At 41.6% G+C, this 27,859-nt stretch overlaps 1 protein-coding gene across 1 annotated transcript in view; it reads left to right on the top strand.

The window, feature by feature from the left end:
- Positions 1–7,609: 7,609 nt before the first annotated feature.
- LOC145416279 (uncharacterized) overlaps positions 7,610–27,859 on the top strand; it is a 118,795-nt gene continuing 98,545 nt past the window's right edge. The window contains exon 1 of the mRNA XM_080285277.1: positions 7,610–7,766. Coding sequence (XP_080141403.1) covers positions 7,610–7,766 — 157 coding nt within the window. The remainder of the gene's footprint in view (positions 7,767–27,859) is intronic.

Below are 27,859 nucleotides of genomic sequence, written 5' to 3'. Positions count from 1 at the left end.
GCTGGTTATATCAGTGCCACCACGTGAAGGCGCTAGATGTGTCGGATGGTAAAAAAGAAGCATCCCCTTAGACAATCCTATCCTTTTTCATAGTAGGATCGAACGTAAAGGTATGTGATTGGCAGGGAGGCACGTAACCCACCGGACCACGAACCCCCTTATCTCTTTATCTGTTAAGGTGCTGGACTTGGGTGATAAAATTAAGCCCCCGAAATGACCCCCTTAATCTTCAGAATGGGGTGATTGCAAAAGTGGGTGATTGGCGCCAACACGCTACACATTAGATCACGCCTCCCTTTATCTCTCATCTCTTTATCTGTGTGTGTTGAATCGCAGGTGATAAAATAGAGCCAATGAATGTTCCCCTTTCTCTTCAAAATAGGGTCGAATGTAACTGTGTGAAATTGGTAGACAGATAAATTGACAGACTGTGCTTCTTTTTGTCACCTTGGCCCGTATTCTCCTCGGTTCAGAAATCTCTAACGCCTTTTCCTAAGCGATTTATTTTGATTATTACACCTTACTGTCTTGTGTGTTACTGAAACCCTTCCAGTATCGTCATACTGTAAATAAATAACGTGCAAAAGGATATTAACCACCCATATCCAAAAAATAAATCGCTAAAGAAAATGTGTTAGGGAGCTTGCTGAACCGACGAGAAAATATAATCCCTTATCTGCAAAAAGTGGGATCGAACGCTAATGCTATGTGACCGACGGGCTAATACGCTACCGACCTGGCCACCTTCCTCTTTATCTCCTTATTAGTAAAGGTGTTGGCCCCAGGTGATAAAGATAAGGTGTGGAAGGGTAATTAAGCTGCCCTCCCCCCTAAACGACCCTTTTATTCTTCTTTATCTCCTTATCTCCCCGGCGCCTCGTTAGGGGTCATATTCTACTGTCCGCTACACCACCACCTCGTCAGCAGGATGAGAGAGACAGACAGACAGACAGACAGAGAGGAGAGAGAGAGACAGAGGGGGGGGGAGTGATAGATGTAAGTTTGAAGTGACGTAAAAGGTTGGAGAAAGTTAAGAGATTTATGGAAAAGGAAAATTTTGGGGGGAAGAGAGAGAGGGAGAGAGAGAGAGTCATGAAAGAGAGATGAGAGGGAGGAGAGGAGGACTGCTGACTAAGGGGAAAAGATGAATAGAGATGTTGAGAGTGGACTGCAGAGTGCGAGAGAGAGAGAGAGAGAGAGTTCCATTATTAATTCCGTCATTACTGCGTTAAATAAAATCGTCTGGAGGTATCAGGAAATAAATTAACGAAGCATCCTCGGTGTGAAGGGGTAAATAATATAGACTGGAGAAAGTAGCAATGTTCTAGCCAGCATAGGAGGCTTCGTAACACCTCTTCCGTAGCGATTTATTTTTCATATTGTACCTTAATCGTCTGGTATTATATTTCTTTTTGCACAGAGATAGTTCCCTCAATAATACACAGGAGGATGGTGAGGTGTAATTTTGCAGACTAAATCGCCAAGGGAGAGGTGTTTCGAAGCTTCTTGTGCCACTTAGAATACTCTTTAAATCCGACTTTGGGAAGAGGGTAGCAGTTCCGTTCCCTGAGGCCTGGCTCTCCTCGTACGCGCAACACACGGCGCCACGCAACCTTACATGCCACCACTTGGACCTACCAACCGCCCATTCCAAAAGCATACTAGTGTAGCCTCATTCTGTACTGGTATGACGGTATAGGTGCAAGGGGGAGGGGGGGAACGTATGGGTGTGTCTTGTGGAAGATTAGTTAACATTTATTTATTTATTTATTTAAAGCATCATTCAAGGCCTCAAACTGTTCCCTACCCTACCCCGGGGTCGAATTGGGGTCCCTTCGGTCCACAGTCCATTACGTTGCCACTTGGCCACATCCCCCCCCCTCTTGTTTACGTGATATGGCTACTGTGGTTGTGTGGTGACGAATACGAATCACACACACACACACACACACACACACACACACACACACACACACACACACACACACACACACACACACACACACACACACACACACACACACACTCTCTCTCTCTCTCTCTCTCTCTCTCGGGAAATAAAGAGCAGGATGCGTAAAATATGTAAGCTCGAACAATTTTTCAGTCCGCAGTCCACCACGCTACCACTAGACCACCAATTCCTCCCGTCTTAATATCGAGGCGTACCTGTGGGAGGGTGGCGTATGTTGGAGCGGGGGGGGGGGAGTAAATCGTAATACAGAAATACATATGGAATCAGATGCATGTCTTTACGGTCCGCAGTCCACTACTTATCCACCTAGCCACCACCTCCCCCTTTTGTGTACTGTATTGTGTTCGCTTTAAATTGGCGTAAAATTGTCATCTCTCGATCTCTACTAACAGGAGATTAATACTAAAATATGATGCTAGTCACGAAGAAGTGCTGTTAACAGGATGCAAGACCACAACACTGTCTTTTTCTCTCAAATGGACGAAAATCTGCGCCAACTTAAAATGAATCACTTACATGTATTTTTAAAATATATATAGAGATGGTTTGGCCATGTTAAGAGGATGGAGATTGAGAGACTGACTAGGAGAGTGGATGTGAATTGAGGAAGATGAGGAGGAGGGGAAGGCCAAGGATGAGACGAAAGGATGGAGTGGAGAGATACTGGCCATGTGGAGAGGATGCTGGAAAAGAAACTGACTAGAAGAGCGTACGTGAGTGAGATGGAGGAGGGGAAGACCAAGGATGAGATGAAGGATGGAGTGGGGAGATAATATGAGACGAATTGGAGGGAGGGCAGGTAAATGGCAGAGGATGGAGGTGACGTGGAGGCGATTTGTTTGTGGCCACCCCTAACGAGATGAAGGCGTCTGACAATAGATAGGTAGATAGAAAGATAAATAGATAGATTAAACGATAGATGGATTAAATAGATAGATTAAACAATAGATAGATAGATTAAACGATAGATATTGGTACGTATATGAGGGAGGGTGGCGTATATGGGAGTGATTGGAGTAAATAAGATTGCGTTGTGATCTCGCTTCGTGTTTAGGTGAGGAGATGGGAAGGAAATGGGCTTACACACACACACACACACACACACACACACACACACACACACACACACACACACAGGTGGGGAATGATAGATGCAGCAAGTTCCCTGTATGAGTAATAGATACGGTACAGGGTTAGAGAAAGTTTAGAGATTAAGGGAAAGAGAGAGAGTTATTTTATTATTATTATTGGTTTTATTATTAGTAGTAGTAGTAGCAGTAGTAGTAATAGCAGTAGTAGTAGTAGTAATAGTAGTAGTAGTGGTAGTAGTAGTAGTAGTAGTAGACCATTTTATCCCAGGTTTCACTACTATAACATCTTCATTAATTTATTGCTACCTCCTCAAGGTGTTTTAATTCCACGTAATAAAGTCGTCTCATACTGAAGAAATAAGTAAAGAAACCTTACACTTCTTCCCCCATTCTGAAGGAGTGGCGATGACAGGAGTAAAACACACACACACACACACACACACACACACACACACACACACACACACACACACACACACACACACACACACGCACACATTCCAATTGCATCATAAAAAAACGACTCATGGACTGGATGCGTTGTAGGAACTCTCTCTCTCTCTCTCTCCAGCCTGAAGGTCAGTTTTTATTCTGCAACTCCTGAAGTCATAAGGGCGGAAAAACACGAAGAAATATGGGAATAACATCCATATGCAACCACGTCTTACATATAAAGATTCGACCTTATGTGCTTAGGCTGTAAGGGCGAAAATGCCTGTATATTCTGAGGGAATGTAAGGTTCATATTAGTATTCATGGTTTATGCTAATTTGGGTCAGTTAGAACGGCTAGATTGCTTGGAGATGCGAGAGAGAGAGAGAGAGGGGGGGGGAGGGAAGGAGGAGAAAAAGAGGCAGAGGAGGAGGAGGAGCAGGAGCCGGTTTGTGAAGAAGAGAATTAAGAGGAGGAGGCTTGTGAAGAAGGGAAGGAAGAGGAAGAGGCTTGTGAGGAGGGGGAGAAGAAGAGGGAGGAGGAGGCTTGTGAAGAGGAGGAGGGTCGTAAAGAGGAGAACAAAGAAGTGTGAAGAGGGGTAGGAAGAGGAGGAGGAACTGGTCTGTGAAGAGGAGGAGGAGACGTATTAAAGAGAAGGAAGAGGAGGGGTCTTGTGAAGAGGTTAAGGTGAAGAGGAGTAGGAGGAGGAAGAGTAGGGTTGTGAAGAAAGGTAGGAAGAGGAGAAGAAGAAGGAGGAGGAGGCATGAGAAGAAGGGATGGAAGAGGAGAAGAAGAAGAAGGAGGAGGAGGAGGGGGCTTGTGAAGAGGAGGAAGAGGAGAGTAAATTAAAGAAAAGAAGACGGTATGATTACATAAATAAGCAAATGAAGAAAAAAATTGTCAGAAGGAAATCTCAAAGACAGGAAAAGACCCTAGACCATTTTCTGGATTTGTTTTTGTTTTTTTTGTTTTTTTTCCCCAGTTCCCCCCAGCCAATCTTTTTCCTTTTTATATGGAGAAATTGAGGGCGGATCCAGCATTTGTTAAGAGGGGGTCCAGAACTCCCCTCCCCCCCGCCTTTTTTTTAACCCATTGTTGAATATCACGCTCTTTACAACGTAGACCAAATTGTTATTATTATTATTATTATTATTATTATTGTTGTTGTTGTTGTTGTTGCTGTTGTTGTTGTTTATTATTATTGAGGTCTTTCTTACACACACACACACACACACACACACACACACACACACACACACACACACACACACACACACACACACACACACACACACACATCATAGGAAATTCTGCAAGAGTCTGGGATGCAGGCTGTTAGAAGACGTGGAGTCCATATCCACGCAAATTTCGAGCTAATTGAGAGAGAGAGAGAGAGAGAGAGAGAGAGAGAGAGAGAGAGAGAGAGAATGCGTGCAGGTTGACTGGCTACCTGTAACATAATATACTCTTTCTACTCTGACCTGGCCTAAAACTTCCTTCCTTCTGTCTTGAATAATGAGTCTTAGCAGGAGATTAATGCTAGAATGTGGTGCTAGTCACGAAGAAGTGCTTTGGAGAGGATGTAGAGCCATTGCATTGTCTTATTCTGCCAATGAGGTGCATGAAATAAGTAGCAAATGGGCGAAAATCTGGGCCAAGTTAAGGTAAAAGGAGTGTATTGGCTTGTCAGGGGCTTCTCATCATATTCTATCCATCTATTTGTTGCCAGACTCCTTAATCCCATAAGGGGTGGCCACAAAGAAATCGCCTCCATGTCGCCCTGTACCCCGCCATTTCATCATCATATTGGACTTACATTTTTTTCTTTTCCTTTTTTCTGTCCTTGTGACCTTGGGGTTGATTTGAGCGTCCTGACTACTGAGGGAGGGCACACCGTCACCTGAGAGGATTGATTTGATACCACAGTCACCAAAATCGATATTATTAATTCTTTAGTCTCGGTAGCGCGAACGGACGGATGAAAGAACGGATGGATGGACGGATGAAAGGACGGATGGATGGACGGATGAAAGAACGGATGGATGGACGGATGAAAGAACGGATGGATGGATGGAGGGACGGACAATTCTTTTTCTAGGTCATCCACGTCAGACCTTCCACTTTGTTTTCGGGAAGAATAGTTACCCCACCGTAAAAATAATGACCCCAACATCAAAAGCAACAGTCACATCTTGGGGGGGCGGGGAAAAAAAAACAAAAAAAAACGCAGCAACAAAAGTACAGAACAAGAGCAATAACCACCACTACCACCACAACCACCACCACCACCTCAACAACAACAACTAGACAGGACTCAAAGAACGCATACCTCCGCCGTTGCCTATACCAGACAGCTCAGATCACCATCAAAATCTAATCAATTTTTCCTTGGCCCATGACCCACGTATCCACAAAGCTTGACTGAAATCCACCCATAACTTTTTGAGATACCTTTTGGACAAACAGACAAACAAACAGGGGTGAATATATAGCCTCCTCCAACTCCAGTGGCGAGGCAGCAACAACAATAACATCAGCAACATCAACAACAACAACATCATCAACAACATCAGCAGCATCAACAATATCAACATCAACAACAACATCAACATCAACTACATGAACATCAACAACAACAACATCATCATCAACAGTGTCATCAACAACATCATCATCATCAACAACAATATCATCAACAACAACAACATGATCATCAACAACAATATCACCATCAACAACAACAACAACATCAACAACAATATCATCATCATCAACAACAACATCATCAACAACAACATCATCAACAACAATATCATCATCAACAACAACAACATCATCAACAACAATATCATCATCATCAACAACAACATCATCAACAACAACATCATCAACAACAATATCATCATCAACAACAACATCATCATCAACAACAATATCATCATCATCATCAACAACATCATCATCAACAACAGCATCATCATCAACAACATCATCATCAACAACAACAACAACATCAACAACATCATCATCAACAACAACAGTATCATCAACAACAACATCAACAACAACATCAGCATCAACAACATCACCCTCCTACTCATCACACCCTATCCTCAAAATATAATTACCTACACAAGCCTCTTTTATCACCCTCCCATATTAATTTTCGTCACCCTATTTTCTGTATATATAAGATGGTTATTTTTTAATGAGTCTCTCCGGTGAAAATAGCACCTTAATTATATCCTCATTTTCTTCAGGCTTCTTAATTGCCCCGGTGAGGGTGTGGGTAATTAATGTTGACTGCAGTTCTTTCACATTAACTTGGCCAAAATTGTCGTCCCTTTTATTTTATTATTATTATTATTATTATTATTATTATTATTATTTTATCATTTCACGCAGTTTTACATTCAGCTGACCCTTTCCTTAGGGTCAGATTCCACACTTAGATCTCTATTACATGTAGTAAAGAGGAAATATTATATCACATTGTTTAGTTTTTTTTCGTATTCAAAGTTATACCTAAAAATGTGGATCTTGTTTCCTTTTTCTCATAGACGGGGCCTTCGTGGTGGTGGGGGATCTGTCACATGTCTTTATAATTTATTCTTGATGCTGACTGACATTTTTCCCAGTGTAAGAGTGAGAAGAGGTTAGTGAAGGCTGCATCCAACCCTCCAAGTCGAAAAATCTTTCTGTGTAAAATCGTCTGAAAATAGCAAGAACATAATTATTTACCTGTTCATTCTCCTCAGGCAAACGTCACAGGAATATACTTAGTTTAGGACAGACTCTTAGTACTGAGGAGGTCATTGTAGGCTCGATCTCATCCCTGAATCTCGATAAGACTCTCCCAAGCTGAATAAAGTCGTTTGGAGGTAGAATTAGGAATTAAAAAAACTATATAATTGGCAACTACTAATTCGTTTCCCCATTTCGTGTTGCTAAGCTGAATAACATCGTCTGGCGGTAGGAGTAATAAAATAATTAGTATACAAATGCTGACTATTAATTCGTGTTCCCTATCCTTTTTCCAACAGACCGGGCCTTCGTGGTGGCCAACGCCCAGCACGACTGCGGTGTGATCTTCGTCAATGAAGGGTTCTGCCGCATGTCTGGCTTCTCCCGTGCTGACGTGATGCAGCGCCCGTGCTTGTGTGACTTCCTTCACGGCCCCCTCACGTCTGCCTCAGCCCTCAACCAGCTCAGGGAGGCATTGGCCACGGCGCAGGAGACGGTGGTGGAGCTGCTCTACTACAAGAAGGACGGTGGGTGATCCTGTATGCTGCTTTATCCTTAAGTTTATGTCTGCTGGGTTTCCTTTTTTACCTCTGAAGAGCCAGCTGTACTTTTTTTTTCTTAATTTTAATTCTAAGAATTGTTATTGATCTCTGCATCGAAATAAATAAGTGACACAAAGGTAAGATAAAGAAAGAAATATATATATAAATATATATATATATATATATATATCTATCTATCTATCTATCTATATATATATATATATATATATATATATATATATATATATATATAAACACACACACACACACACAGTATATGAAATTGAAAAGTTGGTTGGATATGAGGAATATCCAAACCAACAATGGGTTCCCTTTGTACCTGTCTCGCACCTTTGATGTCAGCAGTGTACGAGATGACGAAGGAAAATGACAAAGAAAAGGCTGTAGGTCCGTGAACTGTGGTAACACTTCGATGAGTACGCGTTGGGTAGAGCAAATATTGCCGTGAGAAGGGGGTGAGTGAGCTGTCAGCTTGAGGTGACCCGGCTGGAGTGTTTGTTGATCTTAATAAAGAATAACAGTTTATAAGGCAGCTTGCGTGCCGTCTGCCTCTTTCAGTACGGGAACGCCATTTTCACTGTATCCGTTCTACTACCGGACGAGTCACGCAGCATAGGAGAGACTTTTGGAGGGGTTATAGGTAACAACCTTTCATTACCCTACACTGCATGAGATTACCCTGTGACAGAATGAAATAATTTAAGAGGTAAAGGTGTTCAAGTTAAAAGTCGTCATCGTAGTGAAAGGCTACTCCAGTCAGGTGGTGTGGGAAGGTCATTTAATTCTCTGAACTGTGGTCTTGCATTCTTAACAACTGATGATTTAGTGTAGTCTGGGTGCATAGAATTATCTCCTCCAGGGCGCGTCTGATCTTGGATGCTCTGCCGAATAGTGTAGGAAATACTGGGTTGGTCGTTGATAGGATTGTTGGTGTATATTATCATCATCATCATTATCTCAACTTTAGGTATTATCATCATCATCATCTTCATCTCATCTTAAGTTATCATCATCATCATCATTATCTCAACTTTAGGAATTATCATCATCATCATCTTCATCTCAACTTTAGGTCTTTTTTTCCAGCCTTTCAACATCTCGTCCCTCCTCCTAATTCCCCTGTTCTAACCTCTCTCCTTCCCCCTGAACCCCCCCCCCCACCTTTCATTTTCCCTCTCCCTTGCCTTCCCTTCCCTTCCCTCCTCCCCAATGCCTCCCCTCCCCTTCCTCTCCATTCCCTTTCCATCCCCCCTCCTCTCCATTCCCTTCCTTTATTTTCCCCTCCCTCCTTCTCCATCCCTTCCTTTATTTAACCCTCCCCTCCTTATGTTCCCCTCTCTTCTCCCCCTTCCCTTCCATTCCCTTCCCTTCCCTTCCATTCCCATCTTTTCCTTTATTCTCCCCTCTCTTCTTCCCCTCCCCTTCCATTCCCATCTTTTCCTTTATTCTCCCCTCTCTTCTTCCCCTCCCCTTCCATTCCCTTCCCTCCCATTCCCATCTTTTCCTGTATTCTCCCCTCTCCTGCTATTCCCCCTCCTCATTTTCCCCTCTCCTTTCCCCCGCTTCCCCCCATCCAAGCAAACTAGTCCATCATCGTGTTTGCTCTTCGTGTTCACTCGCTTTTAAAACACAAGCTTTCGTGTTTACTAATGTCCTCTTACTCATTGTACGTGCAGTCTGCGTGCACGAACACTGATGTGCGCAAAATTGTGTATGTGTGGAAAATGAGCCCGCTACATATAACGCACAGACATACGTACACACGCACACACAGGTACACAGTCGGACATATAAAGTGACTCACTGTTCACACTTATGTACACACACACACACACACACACAGACTGTAGGTGCACATGCTAGTACAAAGGAATGTTATTATCATTTTTATGTACGTATACACGGAAGAGCACACATTGGTACACATGTTCAGGTTTCTCTCTCTCTCTCTCTCTCTCTCTCTCTCTCTCTCTTTCTCATCAAAGTGTATTAAAGGGTGTGTCCTTACTGTCACCACACACACACACACACACACACACACACACACACACACACACACACACACACACACACACACACACACACACACACACACACACACACACACACACACACACACACACACACACCTTTGTAGTCCTGTACTTATCAATACAGGGTACATACTCTCTCTCTCTCTCTCTCTCTCTCTCTCTCTCTTTCTCTGCTATTATAAAGTGTTTGCCACAAAAGGACCCGGAATGACTCAGCACATTTCTCAACTCTGGGTCTTATTAAATGAGAGAGAGAGAGAGAGAGAGAGGAAAAGTGGAGAAATACTTAATAGTACTGAAGGAGTTAACTGAAACATAAAAAGTAAGATAGTGTAAGTGAATCTCTTGCGTGAGTAAGAGAGAGAGAGAGAGAAGGACTCCATTAATATTCTTCATTCAGGCGTTATCATTATCTAAAACTGAAGAGATATATTTTTAGTGGAAAATGTGATGGCTGAGAAGGTGCATCAGTTTTGGCTCGACTTGGCCCGTCTTTTGGTAGGATTAGAGGTGGAATATATGCCTTTATGTATAGCGAGGTGATAGGTGGGTAGATAGATAAATAGATGACAGATAGATACATGGATAGATGAACGTATAGATAGATATATAGATAGATTTGTAATAGACAGGAGGTAGGTAGAGAGAGAGAGAGAAGGTAGGTAGATACAGTACTGTAGTTATGTAAGTAGAGAGAGAGAGAGAGAGAGAAGGTAGGTAGATAACAATAGGTATGTAAGTGGAGAGAGAGAGAGGGGAGGGTGCGGAAGTATGGAGGTAGAAAGTTAAAGAAAAAAATAATCTCTTAAGGATTTTTTCTTACATTAGTTCCAAAAATTTAAATTCTTCTTTTCTGGACCCACGGGACTTCCTAAGTAACATTTCAAATTCGTATTACTCTTAGAAATTAATTGACACAGAAAAGATAAAATGCCTCTGAAGAATTCAATATTATGTAAGTTCAAAAGATGCTCCCTTATTGATTATCTTTGAGTCTTTCTGAATGTTCTTTTATCTGTTCATTTTATTATGGTGTGGTGGTGGTTCTGGCACTTCAATATTTTCTCTTTCCCATCTTACGTAGGGGAAAAAAGGACAGGATGATGATGATGATGATTTTCGTGGTGATGATTTTTCGTGGTGGTGATGATGATGATTTTTCCTGGTGGTGATGATGATGATTTTCGTGGTGATGATGATGATGATTTTTCGTGGTGGTGATGATGGTGATGATGATTTTCGTGGTGATGATGATGATTTTCGTGGTGGTGATGATGATGATTTTCGTGGTGATGATGATGATTTTCGTGGTGGTGATGAGGATTTTCGTGATGATGATGAGGATTTTCGTGGTGATGATGATGATGATTTTCGTGGTGATGATGATGATGATTTTTCGTGGTGGTGATGATGATGATGATGATTTTCGTGGTGATGATGATGATTTTCGTGGTGATGATGGTGATTATTATTTTCATGGTGATGATGATGATTTTCGTGGTAATGATGATGATGATTTTCGTGGTAATGATGATGATGATGATTTTTGTGGTGATGATTTTTCGTGTTGATGATGATGATGATGATGATGATGATTTTCGTGGTAATGATGATGATGATTTTCGTGGTGATGATGATGATGATTTTCGTGATGATGATGATGATGATGATTATCGTGGTGATGGTGATGATGATTTTCGTGGTGATGATGATGATGATTTTCGTGGTGATGATGATGATGATGATTTTCGTGGTGGTGGTGATGATGATGATTATTTTCGTGATGGTGATGATGATATTAATAATCTGATCACATTCATCTAAAAATGGTTAAAATCTTGAATCACAAAGCTTTCATATGTACCGACGTCATTTCGTATTCTGCTTTTGTCATCTCTCTGGGGACACTCTATTTGCTTCCTCAGGCTTCTGGGTACGTGTGTGTGTGTGTGTGTGTGTGTGTGTGTGTGTGTGTGTGTGTGTGTGTGTGTGTTGATACGAGATGGGTTCGTTGGTGTGAAGCGATTAATGGAGAGAGAGAGAGAGTGCTGTATCTGATATTGTACCATGATAACTACAAGTCACATCTCACATTTTCTCTCAGGGGATGCTCGGTACTCTTTCTTCACTAATAATACCTCTTTTTCTTATCCAGTTTCCTCTGCCGTGATAAATGTCTGTCTGTCTTGTATAATAATAATAATAATAGTAATAATAATAATAATAATTTAGGTATAATCATTTGGAGTGGCCACAGTCCTCGTGTTATCATTCTTTTTGTAGTCCTTCATATCCTCCCAGAAATCTGTTTTTACCTCCACCAGCGACGTTGGAGGAGGTTATGCGTTCACCTTATCTGTTTGTTTGTCTGTCTGTGTAGAAATGATCTCAAAGTTGTTAATGATTCGAGTGATATTTCGTGGATAGGTGGGCAGCTGGTCAAGGAAGAGCTGAATATATTTTGAGGTGGGTACGGATCAGGATGCAGGAAGTAGTTTTATTGGCGTTGCTGGAGGTACATGCTCTGTGAAATTGTGTGACAGAGCTGACGAAGACCGTAGAATTAACCGTGTGGGACGGTCGAAGTATTTATCTGGTAGAAAAGTGAGAAAAAAAAAAAAATACAAGAAAACAACAAAACGAAACAACAACAACAAGCCTGGGAATGGGGGGGGGGAGTGAATATCATCATCAGGAAACTTATGACGAACTTCTCTATAGTTGACTGCACCAGCGTTATCATTTTGTGCTGAGACTCATTTTTCCCCTAGAATACGAACCGCAGTAGTCATTGTTACGTAAAGGTCCCTGGATGTACTTCTGGGTGAGCAGGAACAAGGAAGATAAAAAAAAAAAACTGTGCTCTATACTCAATCGACCTCCAGTTCTTCCAGTTGCGAGTTTCATGTGCTAACCAATACACCGCTTGCACTGAAAAGGAACGAGGACAAAGGAAAAGGAAGAAAAGGAAAATCGTTTGGGGAGAGAGCATCTACAGAAGAACAACAGAGTGGTGAAAGAGAAGGTAGACAAGAGTCCTGCTACAAGTGTGTGTATTGGGTAGAAACTCTCTCTCTCTCTCTCTCTCTCTCTCTCTCTGTATATCCGTTTGTCTGTCTGTCCATCTATCTACCTGTCCTCTCCGGCCACTCATATCTTCGGTTTCTTTCTTTCTCTCACTTAACCCTTTCATGCCTTATTCTCATGTTCCATCGCCCTTGTTTGCCCACATGCGTTTCCTTTCTCTGTGTTTGAGAGAGAGAGAGAGAGAGAGAGAGATTTGTCATATCCAGCTCATATAATTTTTTCTGTTGATAGATGAGAGACAGACAGACAGACAGAGAGTCGCTCCTAACACATCCGCTGTATTTACTAATTTCCGTAAAGATAAAAGATTCTATCCTATTTATTTCCTTTCTTTCACATCCTCCAATAATTTCAATTTAATATATTCTCGTCAGTTAAGGAAACACCGTAACACCCTTTCCTTAGCGATTTATTTTGCTTTTTGCACCTTAATGTCCTTTTCTGTATTATGTCTGTCAGCCATCGCCATACTCTGCTTAGATGAAGTACCAAACTATGTTAACCATCGTTGTGGAAAAATAAATCACTAAGGAAGAGGTGTTAGGGAGCCTCCTTATGCTTTAGACCTCTATAACCCACTGTCAGCCTGAATAAAATCGTCTGTATTGAAAGAGAGGACTAGAGTTACCCGTACCATGAAAGGGTTAATAGTGACAGTAATAACCTATAAAATCTTCCTTTCATTCTCAGCTTCAAAAAAACATGTGGGATTAGTATGAATTGTTTTGGCCATGTTGAGAGGATGGAGAGCGAGAGACTAACGAGGAGAGTGTATGTGAGCGAGGTGGAAGGGGGGCGAGGGAGGGGGAGACCGAGAATGAGATGGAGGGATGGAGTGGAGAGGCAAAGGAGAGAGGGGTGTGCGAGCTGGGGGGAGGGCAGCGAAATGGCAGGGGGCAGGGCGACATGAAGGCGATTTGTTTATGGCCACCCGTTACGGGATTAAGGCGTCTGGCAGTAGATAGATACAGATAGATTAATGACCTGAGTTATCCCAATCATGTGACGGTTAAAACAGACTACCTTCATCATCACTGTAATTTGTAAAGCCATGTAATTACATCAGTTATTAGCGAGGACAATATGAGATGAAACTAATCGAATTATATCACGTGTGTTTAGGTAGTATGGACGCTAATTGGGTCACTAAATTATTTGTAAGTGTAATTAGGATGCCTTTTGCCAGATAAATGTAAACTGCTGTGAATGTGTGAGAATTTATGTAGGAAAATGTATGAAGATTTTTTTATATGTGTGGGTTGGGGGGAAATGATGTGTGTGTGTGTGTGTGTGTGTGTGTGTGTTCAGTGGATGACTAACAGCAGTGAAAAGTATTTAAGTCTGAGCATATTGATGAGAGCTTATTCTCTCTCTCTCTCTCTCACACACACACACACACACACACACACACACACACACACACACACACACACACACACACACACACACACACACACACACACACACACACACACACACACACACACACACACACACACACACACACACACACACACACACACACACACACATTCTTTTGTAAACCTACAACACTCTCGAAAGCAAACACACACTCTCTCTCTCTCTCTCTCTCTCTCTCTCTCTCTCTCTCTCTCTCTCTCTCTCTCTCTCTCTCCCCTGTTTATCTCTTGACAGGGACCTGATAAGAGATGATAAGGGAATGACTGAGAGAGAAAGAGAGAGAGAGAGGGAGGGAGGGGGAGAGTAATGCGTATATTAATGAGGTTACTATACTTTCCCTACCCCCTCTTCTCCTTTCCTTCCTCTCCTCTCCCCTTTTTCTCTCTCCCTCGCCTCTCCTCTCTCTCCTCTCCTCTCCTCTCTTCTCTTCTCTTTTTCATATCTTTCCCGCTCTCTCTCCTCTCTTCTTCTCTTATTCATCTATATTCTTTCTCTTTTCATTTTCCTGTCACTTCCTTTCCTGTTGCCTTTCCCACTCTCTTCCCCCCTTGTCCTATAGTCATTTCTTTTTTCATCTTTCCTCCACTCCCTCCTCTCCCCTCTCCTCTCTCCCTCTCTCTCCTTCCCTGCTAATCCTTCCCCTTCCTCCCCTTCTTCTCTGTTCTCCATACTCTCCCTCTCTTCGCTTCTTATTCCCTTCGTTCATCTTATTTCACCTCTTTTCCTTTCTTGAATTTTATCTCCTTCAATCCCTCTCTTTTCTCTAAGCTCTCTTTCTCTTCTCATCTTCTCACCTCTCTTCCCCTTCTATTCCCCCCTCTCTTCCAGTTTCCCCACTAGTCTGCCCCCTCCTCACCTTCTTTTCTCTTCTCCTCTCTCCTTACTTTCCCTCCCCTCTCCTCCCCTCCCCTTTCCCTTCTTCCCTCCTCGTCTCCTTTCTTCCTCCCTCTCTTCTTTTATCGCCTCATTTCCCTTCATCATTGTTGCCACTTCTCTTTTATACACTCTCTTCTCCCTTTCCCCTCCCCTTCTCCCATACCCTCCCCTCTTTCCCCTCCCATCCTCTCCCCTCTTTCCCCTCCCCTCCCCACACGCACGCGAGAGAGTTGACCCTGTTAGGATAAAAGGACCGCCATCTTCTTTGTTTATACTCTTGTTTATTGTTTATCCTCCTGTTTATTGTTTATCATCCTATGTTTATTTGTTGATGTTTGCTGTTTACTCATAATTAATACGCTCTTGGTTGTTTTGTTTGTATTCTTGTGTGTTGTTTATTGACATGTTATTGTTTATCACCCTGTGTTTATTTGTTGTTTGTTTACTGGTCTCTCTCTCTCTCTCTCTCTCTCTCTCTCACACACACACACACACACACACACACACACACACACACACACACACACACACAGTAGTCAAATAAATCCTCTGAGCTGAATAGGGGTAGAGATATTTTTCTAGTTAGCGCAAACGCACTGCACCATAACACTTGATCCAAATATGATATCCCAAATGAATCACTGTACACAGAGATGGTGCGGTCTGCCATCCTCATGTCGGGGGATAGGGAAGTAGATGAGGGACGTTTGTATAGCCGGGTAGTTGAGCAGCTCGGGTTAAAAGGTGCCACCACGTGAAGGCATCCCTGTAGGGCACCAGTGTTTAGTAATTTCACGAAGTCACCAAAACAGCGCTTCCCACACCAGCAGGCCGAGCCATCCCCGCAAGACGCAAAATCGAGAAGCGCAATATTCGGACCTCCCTGTCTATAGAGCTTGATTCTCACGCCATCTGTGATTCTCAGCTCACTTCCAGCTCACTTCCAGCTCCCAGAAAGCTCATCTTAACCTCTGGAATCTTTGACAGGTCTCTCCCCCTCGGTGTCCAGGTAGCACTATCAACCTGTACCAGTTTATCTATCGTTCGGTGTATCTATCTGTCTATTTATCTGTCTCTCTGTCTGTCTGGCTGTATCTGTCTGCCTGTCTGTCTGCCTCTTTATCTATTTATTTATGTCTGATAATTGTCTGTCTCCCTCCTCAGTAACGACTTCTGGACACACACACACACACACACACACACACACACACACACACACACACAGCCCTCCAGTAAGTGCCTGACTGAACACTGTGTGGTGATAGATGGAATACAATAGCCAGACGTAGTGGTAAGGCAGGGCGGTGCTGGATAGTCGGACCCGAGATCAAATATTAGGCTGTAGTGTAAGTTCCATTGCAGATTCCTTAACACATTTTCTTAGGTGATTTATTTTGCACACCACCTTTCAGTACCGTCACTTATGTTATTGATGCCAACTTGGCCGATAATTAAATGATAAAAATAACATTGTGGAGACATCTAGGGTGTAATATATAAAATAAATCGCAAAGGTAAATGTGCTACGAAGCCTCCTATGGCCTTGTTTCTAACCCCCCTCCCCCCTTTTTACAATGATTCTGATTCCCGAACAGACGATTTGATAATTTAATGTCCTTCAGTTCAGCGAGTTTTTTTTTTTTTTTTTTTTTTTTTTTTTTTTTTTCGAGACCACTTTTTTTGTCATCTCGAGATAATTTTTTTTTTCTCGAGACCTTTTTTTTTTTTTTTTCCTCTCGAGACAACACTTTTTTTTTTTTCCGTCGAGACTTTTTTTTTTTTTTTTTTTTTTTTTTTTTTTTTTTTTTTGCCCTCTTCAGACATTACTTTTTTTTCTTTTGGCCATCTCGGGACAACACTTTCTTTTGTTTCCCAATACAAATTTTTTTTTTTTTTTTTTTTTTTTTTTTTTTTTAACTTTCTCGAGACAATATATTTTTTTTTTTAATCAAATCGAGACAACACTATTTTTCTTGTTTTCTCCATCTCGACACTTTTTCTTTCTTTCCTTTTTTTTTTTTTCTATTGCTAGATAACACCCTTTTTTTCTCTCTCTCTCTTTTTCTTGTCTTTTTTCTTTTTTACTGCATGGGTTAGGTACGTCCTTAACTCAGCCTTTCACTCCTACAGATCCTACCTTAAGCTGAATGAAAAAAAAAATCGTCTACTAGAGGCTTGAGTAAATTATTAATGCACATCGCCGTAATGAAGGGGTTGAGAGGGTGGGGGGGTTGATGGAGGCTTCAGCTAACCCCCTTGAAGTCTCTCTCAACCCCCTCCCCTCGAGGGTTTCACTTATTTTATCCCTGCTGCCTCCAGACGATTTTATTCAGCTGTGGAGACGCTTTTTTTCCGACCTTAAGGGGGTTAGACTCAGCCCTCATTAACCCCTTCAGTACGAGAGCCCTTTTTGGATATTGAGTGAGCCACTTTCTCTATAATATAACTTTTATGTAAGCTCACCTCCCAACTCTCTCTCTCTCTCTCTCTCTCTCTCTCTCTCTCTCTCTCCTGTCCAGTACACGCCTACTTATCACCACTTTCATTGATTTTTTCCTACTACGAGGACCTTCCCCAGGAGAGAGAGAGAGAGAGAGAGAGAGAGAGAGAGAGAGAGAGAGAGATGGGGGGGGAGAATCTGGAAATATAGGTGACAAACAGCAGACATGAAATAGAGACAGAGAAGGGAAAGAAATAAGAGGTAGAATTATGAAAGAAAATAAAGATACTAGAGAAAGGGAAAGAGAGAAAAGAGTAGAGGGAACGTGTAAAGAGGAAGGATAAAGAGGAAGAGGAAGACAAGGAGTTATTAAAGAGAGAGAGAGGAGAGAGAGATGAAAGGAGAAACATGAAGTATAAAGGAAGATTGAAGGTCGAAATGGAGGGGAAGATGAGAGAGAGAGAGTATATGAGGAGTAAAGAGGATTAAGTGTAGGTCATATGAGAGAAATAATATAAAGGGGAAAGGTCAAGTGTGCAATGAGAGAGAGAGGTGGATGGACTCGAGAGGGGAGGTGGTTCGTGCTGAAAGGGAGGGAGGGAGAAGGAACGAGGTAGGGAAGGAAAGGGAGGAGGAGGAAGGAAGAAAGGATAAAAGAGAGAGTGGGAAGGGGAGGGAGAGAGGGAGGTAAGAGTGAAGGTTGGGAGAGAAGGAAGTATGGAAAGGGAGGAGAAGAGATTGGGGGAGTAATGGAAGAAAGAGGGAAGGAGAGGGAAAGGGACAGGGAGGGAGAGGTAGGAAGGATGAGAGAGAGAAGGAAAGAGGAAGTGACAGTGAGAGGTTGAGAAGGAAGGAAGGGAGGGAGGGATGGAGAGGGGCATTGAGAGAGAGTAGAAGGAAAAGTAGAGAACAGAGAGAGAGAGAGAGAGAGAGGCGCCAAGGTGTCTGTAGTGAGGGAGGAGGAGTTACTGGCAACTGGGGAGGAGGAGGAGGAGGAAATGAGAGAAGAGAGAGGTAACTAGAGGGAAAAAATAGTAAATGGAGAAGGAGGGAAAGGGAGAGTAAATAAGAGATAAGAGGAAGAAGAGGATGAGAGAGAGAGAGAGAATAAATGGAAGAGAAAAATACAGAGGAAAGAAGGAGGAAGAGGAAGGAGAGAAACTAGGGGAAGAACGATGGAGGAGGGAAGGAGAGTAAAGGAAGATGGATGTGTAAAGATGAGAGAGAAAAAGAGTAAGAGAATTTGTAGAAAAGGGGAAATGAAGAGAAAAAATGATAAAGGAAATATAAATGGGAAGAGGGAAAGTAGGAGGAAGAAGGAAGGAAAGGGGGAGGGGGAGAAGGAGGGAAAAAGAAGATGGAGAAGAAGGAAGGGGAAACAAGTACGAAGAGAAAAGAGGAACATGGAGGTGGAAGGAAATGAGAATGAAGGAGGAGGAGGAGAAGGAAATGGGAGGAGAAGAAGGATAAGGAGAGATGGGAGAGTCGGAAAGGAAGAGGAGGAAGGAAGGAAGGAAGGAAAGAGGGGGAAATGTTAGAAGATAAAGGATAGTGAAAATGAAGGAAGAGGAGAAGGAAGAAGAAAATGGGAGAAGAAAGACTAGAGAATAAGGAAGGAGGGAAACAGGAGGAGGAAAACAGCAGAAAAAGAGGAGGGGGGGAGGAAAGGTGAGCAGAAGAGGAGCGAAAGACGAGGAAGAAAAAAAGAGCAGAGGGAGATGGAAAAGGAGGAGGAGGAAAGTTTAGGAAAGAACAGTTAGGAGAGAGAGAGAGAGAGGAGTTACAGAGTGTGTGTGGGAATGTTTAGGTGCGAAGTAAAAGTTAATTATAAGCAGCGAGAGAGAGAGGGAGAGCGAGAGAGTCACGAAGTCAAGATTAATTTCAGAATGAGGGATAGAGAGAGCGTGACGGAAAAGTCAGGAGGAGAAAAAAGACAGAAAAGACAGCAGGCGAAAGAGGAAACGACAGGAAGAGAGAAAACTTCCTGAGAAAAGACAAAAAGGGGAAAGAGAGCTGGAAAACAGACAGGAGAAAAGGCAGCGGAAAAATAGATAGGAGAAAAGACAGGAAGGAAAAAAGGTAGGAGAAAAGAGAAGAAGAAAAAAGGCGGCTGGAGGAAAGACAGGAGGGAAAAAAAGACAGCTGGACAAATGACAGGAGGGAGAAAAAAGACAACAGAAGAAAAGGCAGTAAGGAAAGAAGACTGTGGGAGAAGACAGGAGGAAGAAAAAAGACGACAGGAGAAAAGACAGGAGGAAGTAAAAGACAGCAAGAGAAAAGACTGGAAGAAAAAAAGACTGCAGGAGAAAAGCCTGGAACAAAAAAGACAGCAAGAGAAAAGACTGGAAGAAAAAAGACAGCAAGAGAAAAGACTGGAAGAAAAAAAGACTGCAGGAGAAAAGACAGGAAGAGGAAAAACAAGATAAAAAAGGCAGGCGAAAAGATGAGAGACAGCACTAGAAAAAAAATGAAAGACAAAAACGGCTTCGTAGTTGAAAGTACAGAAAAACGTAACAGAATTTAACAGGACGAAAAACAAAGAGAAACAACTACTGACAAGTACAAAGAATTACAATAAAAGTGGAGGATTGGGAAGAATGAAACAATCTCTCTCTCTCTCTCTCTCTCTCTCTCTCTCTCACACACACACACACACACACACACACACACACACACACACACACACACACACAGTGAAAGAGGACCTTGGAAAGAGAAATGAGAAGGCAGGAAGGGAGGAGACTGGGGGAAAGTGATGGAGAGAGAGAGAGAGAATGTGTGTGAGAGAGAGATAGGTGTGTGTGTGTGTGTGAGAGAGAGATAGAGATAGGTGTGTGTGTGTGTGTGTGTGTGTGTGTGTGTGTGTGTGTGTGTGTGTGTGTGTGTGTGTGTGTTTAGGCAAATAGAAGACAACTGTACTGAAAAAGCGAAGTGAGAGAGAGGGAGAGACAGACAGACAGACAGACAGACAGAGAGAGTTGGGAGAAATATACACACAGAACCCTGAAAAAACAGGCACACACACACACACCAAAAAATGTACCGAAAAAACAAAAATTCTGGACTCCAGTAAAATCTGCGGAAGAAATGGGATTAAAAAGTGACCTGCGTTGTGAGGTAGTCTCTCTCTCTCTCTCTCTCTCTCTCTCTCTCTCTCTCTCTCTCTCTCTCTCTCTCTCTCTCACACACACACACACACACACACACACACACACACACACACACACACACACACACTCTTTCTCTCTCTCTCTCTCTCTCTCTCTCTCACACACACACACACACACACTCTTTCTCTCTCTCTCTCTCTCTCTACTCCAGACGATTTTATTCATCTAAGTAAAGGGCCTCGTACTGAAGGAGTGAAGACTTTGGCCCGTATTTTTTCAGTTAAGGTAGCTCCCTTACACCACTTCCTTAGCGATTTATTTTAGGTATTACCTCCCTAACACCTCTTCCTAAGGGATTTATTTTGGTTATTACCACTCTAACACCTCTTCCTAGGGGATTTTAGTTATTACCTCCCTAACACCTCTTCCTAGGGGATTTATTTTAGTTATTACCTCCCCAACACCTCATCCGAAGCGATATATTTTAGTTATTCGCTCCCTAACACCTCTTCCTAAGCTATTTATTCTAGTTATTATCTCCCTAACACCTCTTCCTAAGCGATATATTTTAGTTATTCGCTCCCTAACACCTCTTCCTAAGCTATTTATTCTAGTTATTACCTTCCTAACACCTGTTCCTAAGTAGCCATCGGTGGATAAAATACTGTATGTTCTACTTCCGGAATTTTCTTTTTTTCTTTCTTTTTTTGGGGAAGGGGGGGGGCTTCCGTTAGCGTTGTATTATGTTTGTTATTATTTTTCAGTGCATTTTTTGCCGCCTCACCAAAAGATTTTATTTTCGCCTCCATCAAAGACTGTGACTCACGCTTCCATCAGAGACTTTAATCATTACTTACACCAATTAATTTTTTTCCTTTCCAGCTTGAAAGAATTATATTTTCACCATCTAAGCACCTTACTTCAATTATCTCCAAAGAATTCTATTTATACTACCAACAAACGTCTTTATTGCCAGCCCCGATAGCGATGCTGGTATTGTTTTCAGTTTGTCTGTCTGTGTGTGTGTCTGTTACCATGATAACTTCGCAACCGCTCAAGATGTCACAGAATTTTACAGGTGTGTGGTAGGGAAGAAAATCTCGGACGAGCTCCAAATTGGTGAAAGTAGGTCAAGGTCAAGGTCATATTCCGAGCCGCGCTAGATATGCATCGGCTCAGGGCTGGTGTTGTTCATTCCTTGGGGGGCCTCTAGTTTTCTTTTCTACATTTGGGTGTGAGTTGGGAGCAGGGCAGTGAGATGGCGGGGGACAGGACGACGTGGAGGCGATTTGTTTGTGGCCAACCCGTACGAGATTAAGGCGTCTGGCAATAGAGAGATAGATAGTATTTTATTTCCTCCAACACCTGAGCTCTATATCACATCAAACCATAATGAGTTCTATTTATAGTACCAGCAAACGTCTTTATTATCTCTACCACAGTTATTATTATTATTATTATTATTATTATTTTCATTTCGTTAGCACCCTCAGATATTCCGTCGAGAAAGAATTATAATTTATTTCGATAGCGCCCTCAGATATTATTCCCTCGAGAAGCCCCCCTTTTTTTTTTTTTTTTTTTTTTTTTTTTTTTTTTTTTTTTTTTTTTTTTTTTTTTTTTTTTTTTACCCAGAAAGTTAACCAGTCTTCCCCGGCGAATTTTTCTTTCCAATCTATGTTTTATTTTTCTAGTCTAACTTTTTTCCCTTCCGATCGAAACCCCCCCCCCTCTTCCTTGTTACAAATTTTCTTCTTTTTTTCTTTTTTTTTCACATATACTTTTTATTTCCTAAGTATTTGTGGTAAGGAAAGAAGGTTGAGTGCTATATATATATATTTTTTTTTTTTTGGAACTTAAAATGGAGGGGGAAAGAGGGAGGGGGAGGCCGAGGATGAGATGGAGAGATGGGGTGGAGAGGTATATGAGAGAGGGGGGTGTGAGTTGGGAGCAGGGGAGTGAAATGGCGGGGGACAGGGCGACTTGCAGGCGATTTGTTTGTGGCCACCCCAAACGGGATTGAGGCGTCTGGCAATAGATAGATAAATAGATAGATAGAACTTAAAATTTTGCCTTTTTTCACATACTGTAGACTTCTGTATTTTTTCATCATTAATGGTTAAGAAAGACGAGTGGTGAGTTTTTTTTTTTTTTTTTAATTAAATGGTACAAATTTTGACTTGTTTTTTCATCATTTCACATATGGAAATTTTCCATCATTAATTGGTAAGAAAAAGTGATGATTTTTTCTTTGTTTAATATGTCGTGTTTTTGTCGTTTTTTTTTTTTTACCCATACTTTTTGTTTTTTCATCATTAATGCGTAAATGAGTGATGATTATTTTTTTTTCATTTATGGGACGAAAGAAGGATGATTTTTTTTTTTTTTAGCAAGTTCCTTGATACAGTTTGATGTCCCGTTTTTCATTTTTTAATATATCTTTTTCCATCACTGATTGGTAAGAAAGAGTGATGAGCTTTTTCTTTTTTCAACATCCTTGGTGCAGATTTTGCCTTTATGTTTCAGTTTTTTTCACATATACTTTTTTTTTAACCATTAGTCGGTAAGAAAGAATGTTGAGAATTGTGACTTTTTTGCGGTTTTCTTTCTTTTTCTTTTTAGGCTTCTTCGTCCTTCAGTATTGCAACATCCTTGATCTTCATATACGTGTAGTCGTACCCTTTGACAGTCCTAGTTTTATCAAAAAATTAAAATCTTTTCATATCTACTTTCACTCCAGTACATCTTTCAGTTTTGCAGTTTCTTTATCTTTCACTTTTTATTTCTGTTAACAAACATAGTTTCCTCCAAGATAACTCCTTTTTCTTCAACATCCTTATTTTCTTGCAATTCTTTTTCTTATTTTTGTGCAACAGTTCTGCATTATCCTTCAAGCTTCCATCAGCACAGTGCAATATTTCCCCCTCTCGTTGCGTTCTTCTCGCTCATCTCGTCCGTTCAGGAAGCTCCCTAACACCTTTTCCTAAGCGATTAATTCTGCTTACTACACCTGACTGTCCTATTCTCCTATAGAAACCCTTCAAACATCGCCATACGCTTCATAAATAACGTACACAAGGATATTAACCAGCCACATCCAAAAATAAATCGCAGTGGAAGAGGTGTTAGGGAGCTTCCATGCCCGACAGGAGTACGTGCCTTAAAGTTTTCTTAAAGGTTTTCCTGCAACTTTTCCGCTTTTCTTCGCCCTTTTTTCCACTGCCATTGTTTTTTTTTTTAATCCTTGAATTTCCTGCATCTTCTCACTGTCTCTGCAAGATTCCTGCATTACCTTGAAAATTTAATATCTTGTCGCCGTGCATCCTCCTAAGGAATATTGAGGGTGGCCATGGAACAGCTGGTGTGTGTGTGTGTGTGTGTGATTCTTTTCCTTATTGTTTTCCTTATTGTTTTTTCTTATGGGTGTGATTGTTGTTTTGATTTTCGTTTTCTTTATCCGTCGTAAGTACAGGAAGAGTTCAGATTTTGTTTTGTTTTGTTTTTTGCTCATTGATTATTTGTAAATATTATTAGAAGCCTGCATGAAGGTACATTTTGTAAGGTAATGGTGGGTGGTTCTTTGAGTAATCCATTTGAAGTTAGGTCAGGAGTGATTCAAGGAGGAGTTCTTTCGCCATTGTTGTTTGTTTTGGTTATGGATTATGTTATGAGAAAGGTTGTAAGGAGAACAGGTGCAGGAATTAACTGGAAAGAAAATAAGAGGCTGATGGATTTGGACTATGGTGATGATATTGTGCTGATTTGCGGAAGTATTTACGAGATGCAGAGGGTGCTTGATTGTCTGGTGGAGGAAGGGGAAAAAGTGGGATTGGTAATAAATTGTGGAAAGACTGAAATTATTAATATGAACGTGGAGAACCAAATCGATTGTGTAATTGGGAATAAATGTGGTGAAGAATGTAGAAAACTTTAAATATCTGGGAACGATTGTATCATCTAATGGATCATTAAACAATGAAACTGAGGAGAGGATTAGACAGGCTTGGCGAGCTGTTGGAATGTTGAAATCTGTTTGGAATAATAATATGCTTTCGGTACATACTAAAGTGAAAATTTACCAGTCCATGGTTAGGCCAATTTTAATTTACGGGCATGAATCATGGTACAGTACAATTGCAACAGATCAGAAAGTATTAGGATTTGAGAATAAAATACTGAGAAGGATTCTTGGGATAAAGTGGCAAGACAGAGTTACAAATGAAAGAGTAAGGGATATTACGAGAGTGGAACCAGTTAATGAATATGTGAGATTGTCTCGCTGGAAATGGCTGGGGCACATATACAGAAAAGAAGGCAGTTTAATGCAGGATTTGCCAGAGTGGACTGCTAGAGGAAGAAGATGCAGAGGTAGGCCGAGGGAAACCTGGTTGAGGACCATGAAAAGAGAAGCGGGAGAGGAGTGTTGGTGGGACATGAAGGAGATGGCAGAAGATAAGTATTGGTGGAGAGAGTTCATCGAGGCCCTATGCATCCCGTGGGCTGCCACAGGAAATTACTGATTGATTGATTATTTTGCTTATTGTTTTCCTTTACTTATTTTGTTTATTGATTATTCTTTTCTTTATTGGCTTGGTCATTATTTTCTTTTTTGCCAACTTAGAGTAAATGAACTATAGAAGAGGGTATTTGGTGTGTTAGTTGGTTTGTTAGAGAGAATAAATCTGTTAGTGAAATTAAATAGGAAATGAGTCGGAGATAAGTGCAGTCAGGGAGCTAATTAGGAGAGAGAGAGAGAGAGATGGGCAGTTAAAAAGGGGATAATGAGACAGATAGACAGACAGAATCGTGTAGGTAATAAGCAGAGAGAGAGAGAGAGAGAGGCAGCTTTAATCCCAACAATTCTGGGTAATAACCTGGATTTAATTAATTCCCGATTATCTTAAGTGGTTTTGTGGTAAGGTTATTGTTGTGGGTTATTATTATTATTATTATTATTATTAGAATTAGCTGATTTTTATTTTTCTGATAAAAGGTTATAATAGGTAATAACATCATGTGGATTGTTATTGTTTTTATTATTACTGTTGCTACTACTACTACTACTACTACTGCTACTTCTACTACTACTACTACTACCACCACCACCACCAGTTACTATTGTTATTATTATTATTATTATTATTATTATTATGTTGATGTAAATTCATGATAGCATATTTCACATACTGACTATTTATAAATATTTTTCCAGGTAAGTTCCCTTCATGTCGTGCCGAACTTAGAGAATTGTAAGTACAGAACCGCAATTGTACCATATATATATCTCCAAGAATAGTGATTGATTGATGACTTGATTGATAGATTGATTATAGGGTAGTTCTCAGTCAGGGCTAGAATTTGAGCATGGCGTCAATGTGATCTCAAACCTGATCGGTGTTATGATCTGGCGTTTGTAAATATATATCTTTGTGTGTGTGTGTGTGTGTGTGTGTGTGTGTGTGTATGTGAGTCCGTATTCTCGTTGGTTAAGGAAGCTCCCTAACACCTCTTCCTAAGCGATTTATTTCGCTTATTACTCACTGTCCTCTTCCGTGCCATATAAATCATTCAAATACCACCATACTCAGCATAAAAAAGATTTATATTAGCCGTATCCAAAAATAAATCGCTAAGGAACAAGTGCCAGGGAGCTTCCGTATTTGACAACTCGTAGTGAAAGAAAATACCAGTGGCTCTATAACCCCTCCCCCCCAATTTCGAAAAAAAAAATTATATATATCCCAAGCCAAAAGATCATCCGTTTTTAATAACATTTGATTATAACAGTAAATAAAGGCTTTATGGGTTAATTGGCTGCCATTTGCGATAGTCGTTATAATAATCGCTACATCAGAAGGGAAATGCGTTGGGATGGGTTGGGATGATATGGTGGTGGGTGGGATGGGTTGGGATGGTGGTGGGTGGGCTGGTGGTAGGTGAGATGGGTTGGTATGATGGTGTTGGGTGGGATGGTGGTGGGTGGGATGGGTTGGGATGATGGTGCTGGGTGGGATGGGTTGGGATGATGGTGCTGGGTGGGATGGGTTGGGATGGTGGTGGGTGGGATGGGTTGGGATGGTGGTGGGTGGGATGGGTTGGGATGGTGGTGGGTAAGATGAGTTGGGATAGTGGGTGGGATGGTGGTGGGTAAGATGAGTTGGGATAGTGGGTGGGATGGGGTGGTGGTGGGTAGTGTGGGTTGGGATGATGGTGGGTTGGATGGGTTGGGATGATGGTGGGTGGAATGGTGATGGGTACGGTTGGTTGGGATGGAAGTGATCGTGGGTGGGATGGTGGGTGGGAGGGGAAGGGATGGTGGTTGGTGGAATGGTGGTGGATGGGATGGGTTGGGATGATGGTGGGTGGGATGGGATGGTGATGGGTACGGTGGGTTGGAATGATGGTGGGTGGGATGGTGATGGGTAGGATGGGTTGGGATGATGGTGGGTGGGATGGTGATGGGTAGGATGGGTTGGGATGGTGGTGGATAGGGTGGGTTGGGATCAGGATAGATGATGGGACATTCACGGGAAGTCAGTACTGTGGTGGTGGTGCCCTGAGGAGGTTGGGAAGGGGCAAGTCAAAAATAATGATAAATGGAAAGGAAAATAAAGAAAGTAAGCTAATTCACTCCTGTACCTGGCATTTTAAGGTTCAGGTGAAAAGATATCGTCGTACTGAAAGGGTTAATCTCTCTCTCTCTCTCTCTCTCTCTCTCTCTCTCTCTCACACACACACACACACACACACACACACACACACACACACAGTAAAAAAAAGAGAAGTAACACAGCTGACTCCTTCCCCAAGATATAAAGATTAAACAAGATATATATTTTTAGGTGAGTCCCCCCACCACTCTCAATAATGACCCCGCATAGAAAACGTACCCACACAGACCTCACGAGATAGGAAAGGAATCCAACTTTACCGTCTCCATTTTTCTCTCAAACTTAAAACTGCCATATATTGCAACTTTGAGGCAGTTTGTTTGTGAATAGGGTTGATTTGCGAGGTTATAAGATCCCCAGAGGAGGACGAAGAGGAATAATGATAATATTGATGATAATGATAATAATAATAATAATA

Source organism: Coenobita brevimanus, chromosome 105, assembly GCF_032717465.1.
Source record: "Coenobita brevimanus isolate Jiangsu-jjx chromosome 105, ASM3271746v2, whole genome shotgun sequence".
NCBI lineage: Eukaryota > Metazoa > Arthropoda > Malacostraca > Decapoda > Coenobitidae > Coenobita > Coenobita brevimanus.
The sequence above is the reverse complement of the archived record's forward strand: the minus strand, read 5'-3'. Positions and strand labels throughout refer to the sequence as shown.